Below are 10,935 nucleotides of genomic sequence, written 5' to 3'. Positions count from 1 at the left end.
TCCCTTTTCTCTGTAATAATAAAACAGTACCTGTACTTGATCCCAACTAAGATATAATTACCCCTTATTCAGGACAGAACGGTCCTATTGGGTTTATTTGGTGTTTAAACGTTTTTTAATTAGGCTTAAAGTATGGAAATCCAAATTACCATAAGTCTCCTTATGCGGAAAACCCCAGGTCCCGAGTGTTCTGGATAACAGGTCCCATACCTGTATATTACTTTTTTACAGATGAACCATTCAGATCAACCTGCTAGGGGGTTTCTTATGGACTGAAGAGAAAAAGGGCCATAAATCATTGCCTTGAGTGGCCTTGTTCTGCCTCCAATCCAAGTTCAGTCCATTTTTAGGTTGAGCTCCCCTTTAACTCCACTGGGACAGGGACTAACATGTCTGCTCATTCTCTGTAGAGGGATGCATATGTTACTAAATGATAATATAAAAATGGAGACATCTTCTCCAATAATGATTTTACAGTAGACGGCTTTTTGAAGCTTTTAGCCCACCCTGCCCCAACTTTCATGGTTGCTCAATCATTTAACCAATAATGTATAATCAGCGCAGCAATCCAGCTTTTCATCTTCTAATGACCCAGTAATGAGCGGGATTGTTTCCAAACAATGACAAATATGTGTAATTTGAGGCGTAAGTGCTCTGCCTTTGAGTAATATCTAAATAGCAGTGTGCGGATGATCCTAATGGCTGCAATTATGCAAGTGATGTCATTGCGCTGCCATACTGCCGCACTGTGCGCTGAGACAGCTGCTGCCTAATTGGATCTGCATATAACAAGGCTGTGCGGCATGATACGTAGCATTTGTACTGGGTTTCCATCTAATTACTGAATAAAGCAAGTAGCTAATAATAATGCTTCTTCCAGTAACGATAAACAGATGTTGCTCAGAGTGACTCAGCCTGCCCAGTGTGCCCTACAATCCGCAGTAGCATATTACCGATGGGTATCTTCCAAATATATATGTGCCTTTCGGTCAGGGTTGCCAGATTTATTTTCCAAACCAGCCAAAGTCAGTTCTAAAACCAGTCCAAAACTGGCCAAAAGCCACTTCAATAGTAGCCCAAAAACAGCCCAATATGCTCAATAAAAAAAAAATTCTAAAAAAATAAATGTATATATGGGGAAAACCGGCCTTTTTAAATCGTATAATCACTACCCAGTTACTGGGATGGCTGATAATTCCCTGCCCTCTGTGCCCAGTCCAGCTGGGAAGTCACTACAGAAATGGATTCTGAATGTTGCATTAACCCCAGATATATATAAATATATATATAGCAGAGGATCTCTTGTTGTTGTTTCTATATATATATACATATGGGTGCGTGAACTACAAGTCTCAGAAGCCCCAATCCTGAGAGTTATAGCTTAAGGATCAACTGCAGGACTGCCCCCACATCACAATAGAAAGTAACAGTACAATCACATACCCTATAGAGCAGGGAGCAGGGGGTAGAACTGCCCCACATCCCAGTAGAAAGTAACAGTACAATCACATACCCTATAGAGCAGGGAGCAGGGGGTAGAACTGCCCCACATCCCAGTAGAAAGTAATAGTACAATCACATACCCTATAGAGCAGGGGGTAGAACTGCCCCACATCCCAGTAGAAAGTAACAGTACAATCACATACCCTATAGAGTAGGGAGCAGGGGGTAGAACTGCCCCACATCACAATAGAAAGTAACAGTACAATCACATACCCTATAGAGCAGGGGGTAGAACTGCCCCACATCCCAGTAGAAAGTAACAGTACAATCACATACCCTATAGAGCAGGGAGCAGGGGGTAGAACTGCCCCACATCCCAGTAGAAAGTAACAGTACAATCACATACCCTATAGAGCAGGGAGCAGGGGGTAGAACTGCCCCACATCCCAGTAGAAAGTAATAGTACAATCACATACCCTATAGAGCAGGGAGCAGGGGGTAGAACTGCCCCACATCCCAGTAGAAAGTAACAGTACAATCACATACCCTATAGAGCAGGGAGCAGGGGGTAGAACTGCCCCACATCCCAGTAGAAAGTAACAGTACAATCACATACCCTATAGAGCAGGGGGTAGAACTGCCCCACATCCCAGTAGAAAGTAACAGTACAATCACATACCCTATAGAGCAGGGGGTAGAACTGCCCCACATCCCAGTAGAAAGTAACAGTACAATCACATACCCTATAGAGCAGGGAGCAGGGGGTAGAACTGCCCCCACATCCCAGTAGAAAGTAACAGTACAATCACATACCCTATAGAGCAGGGGGTAGAACTGCCCCACATCCCAGTAGAAAGTAACAGTACAATCACATACCCTATAGAGCAGGGGGTAGAACTGCCCCACATCCCAGTAGAAAGTAACAGTACAATCACATACCCTATAGAGCAGGGGGTAGAACTGCCCCACATCCCAGTAGAAAGTAACAGTACAATCACATACCCTATAGAGCAGGGAGCAGGGGGTAGAACAGACTGAAAGAGCTTTTTGCTGAAAGAGCAAAAAGAAATACAAAACAGAGCCTTTGTCTATACTGTCCAATTGCATGCTGGGCATTGCAGTTTATATTAATCCTTGCTGTAGCCTAACAGTTAGAAACAAACTACATTACCCAGCATGCAGTGGAACAAGCATACTAGGGGAAAAAATCTTTGCCTAGTTTCCAAACTACAAACCCGCCAAGGTTCCAAAAAATAGGCCAAAACTGTATCTTGTTGGACTTGTACTATGAAAACCCACCAGGGCTTTAAATTAGTAGCCCATTTTGGCAGAAAAACCACCAACCTGGCAACCCTGCTTTCTGTACAAGTAGTTGTCAGGAGCCCCCCAGTTCAACAAAATCTTAGTATGTTCTGCTTTCAGTAATACCATGTGACTTACTGTATCATGTGACCTCTTTGAGCAGAATTACTGGTAAGCAGGAAAAAATAACTGGTCTTCCTCTATTTGTTTTTATTTTCCCTATTAATAACATTGGCTTTAGCAGGCAGACTGGTAAAATGCCAGCCATGTTGCAAGCCACCTAATAAGTGGGTTGGGCCTGTGACAAGTGGCTAATGTGGTAAGTGCTTTGGCCTCTCTCATTTAGTTACACCAGTGATCCCTTGGATGTTGCTCTCAGTGCCCCCAAACCAGGGAGTTATATTTGAATTCCTGACTTGGGGGCAAGTTTTGGTTGAATAAAAACGAGATTTCCTACCAAATAAAGCCCCCTGTAAGCTGATAGGGTGCATAGAGGCTGCCTAATAGCCAATCTCATCTGGCAGACACCAACTAAAATGCATTGACTCTTCAGTTGCCAGGTATTGCAACTTTCATCAAATGCTTCAAATTTTCTATTTTAGGTTTCTGAGTTCAGTTTAGCCAGCAGCCTGATATAAGCAGTCTAAAAATGCAGAAAATGAATGTAAACTGCAAAAAAAGATCAAGGAAGTAAATTTACATCAATTCATGTTTGTGTTTTAGATCAGCATTAAAGGAAAACTATACCCCCAGAATGAATACTTAACCAACAGATAGTTTATATTATGTTAAGTGACCTATTATTATTAACATTTATTTATAAAGCGCCAACATATCCCGCAGCGCTGTACAATAAGTGGGTTACATACATTGGACATACAGAGTAACATATAAAGCAACCAATAACCGATATAATGCAGCTCTAACTGTAACAGGAAGTAGTCTAGAAGCAAAAGACAGAACTCTGTCCATTCATTGGCTAGCATGTTTGTGTGCCTTGGCTTGCTGTGTGCACCGTGAATCCTATGATCCCAGGGGGCGGCTCTTAGTACTTAAAATGGCAATTTTCTATTTAGGAGCACCCAATAGCACATACTACGGGTATGGGATCCGTTATCCGGAAACCCATTATCCAGAAAGCTCCGAATTACGGAAAGCCCATCTCCCATAGTCTCCATTTTAATCAAATGATTCAGAATTTTAAAAAACAATTTCCTTTTTTCATGAAGATATAATTACCCCTTATTGGGGGCAGAACAGCCCTATTGGGTTTATTTAATGGTTAAATGATTCCCTTTTCTCTGTAATAATAAAACAGTACCTGTACTTGATCCCAACTAAGATATAATTACCCCTTATTGGGGCAGAACAGTCCTATTGGGTTTATTTAATGGTTAAATGATTCCCTTTTCTCTGTAATAATAAAACAGTACCTGTACTTGATCCCAACTAAGATATAATTACCCCTTATTGGGGGCAGAACAGCCCTATTGGGTTTATTTAATGGTTAAATGATTCCCTTTTCTCTGTAATAATAAAACAGTACCTGTACTTGATCCCAACTAAGATATAATTACCCCTTATTGGGGGCAGAACAGCCCTATTGGGTTTATTTAATGGTTAAATGATTCCCTTTTCTCTGTAATAATAAAACAGTACCTGTACTTGATCCCAACTAAGATATAATTACCCCTTATTGGGGCAGAACAGCCCTATTGGGTTTATTTCATGGTTAAATGATTCCCTTTTCTCTGTAATAATAAAACAGTACCTGTACTTGATCCCAACTAAGATATAATTACCCCTTATTGGGGGCAGAACAGCCCTATTGGGTTTATTTAATGGTTAAATGATTCCCTTTTCTCTGTAATAATAAAACAGTACCTGTACTTGATCCCAACTAAGATATAATTGATCCTTATTGGGGGCAGAACAGTCCTATTGGGTTTAATTAACATTTTATTGATTTTTTAGTAGACTTAAAGTATGAAGATCCAAATTACGGAAAGACCCCTTTTCCAGAACACCCTTGGTCCCAAGCATTCTGGATAATGGGTCCTATACCTGTACTTAAAAAAATATATATTTTAATGAAAATGGTTTATTTAGATAAGGCAGGCTTTTACACATGAGCTTGTTTATTCAATTTATTTTTATAGAGACCTACATTGTTTGGGGGTATAGATTTCCTTTAAGCAAGAAAACAGCTCGGCGGCTGATTTACTTGCAAAGCTATGGGGGATAATTTGGATATTTTGGCACCACATTTTCCGGGCTGCTGTAGTATTGCCTGTAGGTACCACGAGGGCTAATTCTCGGCCTGTGCTTTTCCTGAATTAACCCCTACGCTGGCACCAGCCTGCTACCTTGCCTGTACCCAGAAGCAATGTCTCTGCACAGGTGCAGGCAGACCCAACAGATATCAACTGTTAAATGCAAACTCTTGTGGTTTTTTTGCAGATATCTGCCTACGTCCGGGTGCAGGCAAGATAGCAGTCTGGTGCCAGCGTAGGGGCTGATTCTCAGCCTGGGTTCTTCCAGAGGCTGAGAATCAGCCCCATGTGGCTCTAGCCTTAGGCTGATGCCACATGGGCTGATTTGCGGCCTACAGAAAAGTGCAGGCCAAGAATAGCTGGCATCAGCCTACTTCTTTGCCTGCACTAGGGCCAACACAATGTTTCTGGTGCCAGTGTAGGGGCTGATTGTCAGCCTTCACTTTTCCACAGGCTGAGAACCATCCAAGTGTGGAGTCAGCCCTGCCTTAGTGCCTAAGGTTTTCATCTCACCTCATGGTTGGAATGCCCTTTGGTAGACTAATTTAAAAGCCACAAAAAAGCAATAAATAATATAAAATTTGTACCCACTGTGGTGTTGTATAGTGTAGATACATGTGGCATCATATGTCTCCCATTAGCTCTTTTTCTCTATTGGTTACTGCACACCATGGCCTTTGGCACTAAATCTCTTCATATCTTCCCAGCTGCTGCCACCCCGGGTAACATCTTACAGCAGAAGCCTGCAGTCTCAACCATGACTGACCTCCAACTTGTACATAAGCCCGCTGTCATTTTTGATATTGGTTCGGGCAACTGCAAGGCTGGAATGTCAGGTGAAGACTTACCAACAGCAGTAGTTCCTTCCGTAGTTGGACACTTATCAGATCGGTCAGCAATGCTAGGAGCAGGTCAGCAGCCGTACTATGTCGGAGAAATGGCCATGAGCAAAAGAGCAATCTTAGATCTGGTTTTTCCAATCAAAGAGGGCATTGTTAAATCTTGGGACAACATGATAAAAATCTGGAAATATTTATACAAATATGAGCTTAAAAAACCATCCAGTGAACACCCCGTCTTTCTGACAGAGGCACCTTTAAACCCTCTTAGAAACCGGCACAAGATGGCGGAAATCTTCTTTGAAAATTTCAACGTGCCTGCAATGTATGTGTCGCATCAAGCCAACCTGGCACTTTACGCTTCTGGCCTTACTACAGGCATTGTATTAGATGTTGGAGCAGGTATCACCCACACTGTTGCTATTTATGACGGCGTTGCTTTACCACATGCGGTGTCCAAGCTGCCTGTGGCAGGTCGAACCATCACTCAATATTTGATGAAGTTGCTCACAGAAAATGGTTACAACTTCATCACCGCGGCGGAGAGGGAGATTGTCCGGGACATCAAGGAGAAACTTTGCTACATTGCATTAGATCCCAGCGCCGAATATGAAAGGAATCCAAAAGATATCACTAAAGAATATACTCTCCCAGACGGAAATGTCATTAAGATTGACAGCCAACTCTTCCGTGCTCCAGAGGCGCTATTCTCACCCAGTAACATTGGGCTGGAGGCCCCCGGGGTACAGGGCCTGATAAATAATATAATCCAGAAGTGCCCTATAGATATACGTCGGGCTCTTTTAAGCAACGTTGTTTTGTCCGGAGGGTCAACTCTATTCCCTGGATTTGATGAAAGGGTTTTAAGAGAACTGGAGAAGAAAGCACCGGACGGAGTTCAAATTAAGGTCTTAGCAGCCACAGACAGGAAGTACTCTGTTTGGATCGGTGCCTCTGTTCTAAGCAGCATGGATTCATTCAAGGAGAATTGGATCAGGAAATCAGAATATGATGAATTTGGTCCATCCATTGTCCATCAAAAATGACAGTAAAGTAAGGCTAATAAACCCCCTGCACTAGCATGTTCCTCTCCGGCTCTTTGATTTCTAAGAATTTGTTGACACACACACGGGGGGGATTTAATGTGTGATAATAACTTGTGTACAACCTGACTTCTAAGCTCTTGAACTACAACCCCCCAAATCCCCAACAGCACCTTGGTTAATGGCAGGTGTAAAATACAGGGGTACCTAACAACTTAGCATGCTGCCCCTTGGTTGGAGTAAAACTAGTCATGCTAGGTGCAAGAAAACATAGGCACTGGCATTCTCTATTTGCCGCTGCTACTCCACAAGGCTAAGAGAACTAAAGGACTCCCTAAAACTGGTGGAGGCTTAGCACAAATAATTTTAGCACTTAGATAGATATCAGTAAAGCAGGCCATTTATGGGCAGATTTGGGCTGGGTTTCTTAGGCCAACGTTCCCCAACCAGTGGCTCGTGAGCAACATGTTGCTCCCCGTGGCCCCAAACCAAGTTTTGGTTGTATAAAAACCAAGTATAATGCCAAACAGAGCCTTCTGTAGGCTGCCAGTCCACATAGGGGCTATTAAGTAGCCAATTATAGCTCTTATTGGCACCATCAGGAACCATTTTCATGCTTGTGTTGCTCCCCAAACACTTTTTCCATTAAAATGTGGCTTACAGGTATAAAAGGCTGGGGATTTCTGTTTTAGGCTGATGCCCCACGGAGCATGTTAGTCGCCCGCGGTAGATTTCTGCTATCGTGGACGACTAACCGCTCTGGAAATGCCTTTTCACCAGCAACAGTTTCAGATGGAAAGGCCTTCGTATTGCTTCGGTCTTCTGATGTTGCCTGCAGGAGGAAACATTGTAAGACTTTGGAAAGCCGAAGCGATGCAAAGGCCTTTCCATCAACAACTCTTAGGGGCTGATTTACTAATCCACGAACGGAACGAAGGCGTCCGAATGCGTTTTTTTCATAATGATCGGTATTTTGCGATTTTTTCGTAAATTGTCGCGACTTTTTCGTAGCCGTTATGACTTTTTCATAGCGTTACGACTTGCGCGAATTGACTTTTTCGTAGCCTTCGCACCGAATACGAAAGTTTCGGATTCATTCAAGCTTCAGTATCGTGACTTTTCTTGGGCCAGGTTGGAGCTGCAGAGTGCCATTGAGTCCTATGGGAGACTTTCCTTGGGCCGGGTTGGAGCTGCAGAGTGCCATTGAGTCCTATGGGAGACTTTCCTTGGGCCGGGTTGGAGCTGCAGAGTGCCATTGAGCCCTATGGGAGACTTTCCATGGGCCGGGTTGGAGCTGCAGAGTGCCATTGAGCCCTATGGGAGACTTTCCTTGGGCCGGGTTGGAGCTGCAGAGTGCCATTGAGCCCTATGGGAGACTTTCCTTGGGCCGGGTTGGAGCTGCAGAGTGCCATTGAGCCCTATGGGAGACTTTCCTTGGGCCGGGTTGGAGCTGCAGAGTGCCATTGAGCCCTATGGGAGACTTTCCTTGGGCCAGGTTGGAGCTGCAGAGTGCCATTGAGCCCTATGGGAGGCTTTCCTTGGGCCAGGTTGGAGCTGCAGAGTGCCATTGAGCCCTATGGGAGACTTTCCTTGGGCCGGGTTGGAGCTGCAGAGTGCCATTGAGCCCTATGGGAGACTTTCCTTGGGCCAGGTTGGAGCTGCAGAGTGCCATTGAGCCCTATGGGAGGCTTTCCTTGGGCCGGGTTGGAGCTGCAGAGTGCCATTGAGCCCTATGGGAGACTTTCCTTGGGCCGGGTTGGAGCTGCAGAGTGCCATTGAGCCCTATGGGAGACTTTCCTTGGGCCAGGTTGGAGCTGCAGAGTGCCATTGAGCCCTATGGGAGACTTTCCTTGGGCCGGGTTGGAGCTGCAGAGTGCCATTGAGCCCTATGGGAGACTTTCCTTGGGCCGGGTTGGAGCTGCAGAGTGCCATTGAGCCCTATGGGAGACTTTCCTTGGGCCAGGTTGGAGCTGCAGAGTGCCATTGAGTCCTATGGGAGGCTTCCAAAATCATGCAAAGTCTGAAAGTTTTGCCCGCCGTTTACGAGCGCTCAATACGAAAAAGTTGCGACAATGTACGAGCAAGTCGTAACAGCTACGAAAAAGTCGCGACAATTTACGATAAAGTCGTAATGGCGACGAAAAAATCGCAAAAAATACAAAAAAGTCGCAAAATGTTTGTTTCCAATCCGAATTTTTCCCATTCGGATTCGAATTCGTGGATTAGTAAATCAGCCCCTTATTGTTGCCGGTGGGCATTTCAGAACAGTAGCACAGATCTATCGTGGGCAACTAACACACTCCGTGGGACATCAGCAGAACCCCATTTGAATAATTAGCTTTGTGACCCACAAATTCGTTTGAGGGAAGTTATGCACCTTATTTCAAAGGACACATTAATTTGTTGAGATTTACTATTCATCAGGAGCTCCCAGTAGAGGGTCCTATTCAAGGGGTGGCACTGCTTAGACTTGAACCACATACATGAGCACAATACAGTTGGGATAACAAGTGGAAGGGTAGGGAGACAATTTTATGAAGGGGCAGCGGGGGGATCAGAATTGCAGCAGATAAAACACAGGGAAAGGGTCAGTTTCCACAGCAAGTAAATGTGAGATGCCAAGTTGGGAACGTATAGAATAATATAAACTACTGCAATGGTGATTTTTCTTTAAAGTCTCTGTTGCCATGGAAATATCTAGGAACTTTTCCGGTAAGTTAAAAAGGCAGTCTAGGCAATTTATTTTTCTCCCAAATGCAAAATGCTAGTTAGAGCAGTGTTTCTGTATGGCGCCCAGCTCAGCAGCATGTTGTGGAATGGATCATTTCTCCTATCTAGCCAAACAATCCCTGAGAACTTCTGGGGCTCAGGTCAAGTATGAGTCTATGACCACTAATTGTTTTTGGCTGAGGAATGGCTGCTTGGAAAAGTTACAGGTACAGAGCAAATGGGGGCTAACCTTGGCCATTCGGTGGTGCCCAGCCTGTAGCCATTCAACTGTCAACACTTACTGACCATTAAAGGCTGAATAAATTAATCATAGCAATGATTTATGAAGGAGGGCAGTATGCCATGCCACTGCCTGTCGGATCCCCCCTATAACGTTCCCACAAGTTGGACCCATTCTTACACAGTTACATATCTAATGCTGGCAATACATGTGACTGCACTGACTGCCATCCCAGCCACTCCTGACTATTTTGGCAGTTTATTTGTCCTTTGCATGGGGGCCAAAGCTACAACTTCCTTGACTGATATCTGGTCATGGATCAGTCAAATATTAATCAGGGTGCAGTTAGGTGAGGACCTCAATGGCTCATGGATACGATCCTATGGCATCTAAACATTGTGTTGGAGGCTAAACACCCTGATCAACCTGATCTGAACACATCGGAAGCTATGTTAGGTAAAGATCTATTTGGAACTGGCGGAACACCCCACATATATCTTATGTAACTGTGGGCTGGTCCCCTCTGGGGGGACCCAAAGAAGGGAACTGAGAACCCAGCCTAAAGGTAAGTCAGGGAGGCCTATATGTCAACTATATGCCAATCTTCCTTACATTGATATAGCTGGAACTATAGCAAAGTTACAAGTATAATCAGGCTTGTTATGAGCTAAAGGTAACCTAATGCCCCGGGGCCTAAATATAGTGGGGCCACAAAGAAAAAATGTGAAAAAATCTAATGAACACTTTGGAGCAACTGCTTTCTGGTTCGTGCTGGTATATACTACACATTACTGCACTCAGCGACTCCAAGGATCTACCTCAGATACAGAGGCATAACATGAAGGGCTATCATTCTGGCAATTGTAATACAGTATATGGCCCCTGGTTTATATTTATACTAAAGAGGCAGGAGCCTTACTACCTAGCAGCGCAGCTAACTCACATCTCTCCTATGATTCACCAAGAGCTCTCCCCCCCACTCTTCCAGCTGTGGTCACAAGCAACCAACTGCATGGAAACACCTTGGCATGCCCTGCTAAATAAGCAAAAAACAATGTGCATCTCCCAATCATGGCACTACAATG

General features: G+C 44.2%; 1 protein-coding gene across 1 annotated transcript; it reads left to right on the top strand.

Moving 5' to 3' along the window:
• The first annotated feature begins 2,962 nt into the window (after positions 1-2,962).
• actrt2 (actin related protein T2) lies at positions 2,963-6,939 on the top strand. The gene is given in 2 exon segments (NM_001006111.1): positions 2,963-3,064; positions 5,726-6,939. A coding segment is annotated over 1 exon segment (1,128 nt). The 5' UTR covers positions 2,963-3,064; positions 5,726-5,775; the 3' UTR covers positions 6,904-6,939.
• Positions 6,940-10,935: the final 3,996 nt, after the last annotated feature.

The sequence above is a fragment of the Xenopus tropicalis genome, chromosome 7 (assembly GCF_000004195.4).
Source record: "Xenopus tropicalis strain Nigerian chromosome 7, UCB_Xtro_10.0, whole genome shotgun sequence".
Classification (NCBI taxonomy): domain Eukaryota; kingdom Metazoa; phylum Chordata; class Amphibia; order Anura; family Pipidae; genus Xenopus; species Xenopus tropicalis.
This window is presented reverse-complemented; position numbering and strand designations above follow the sequence as displayed.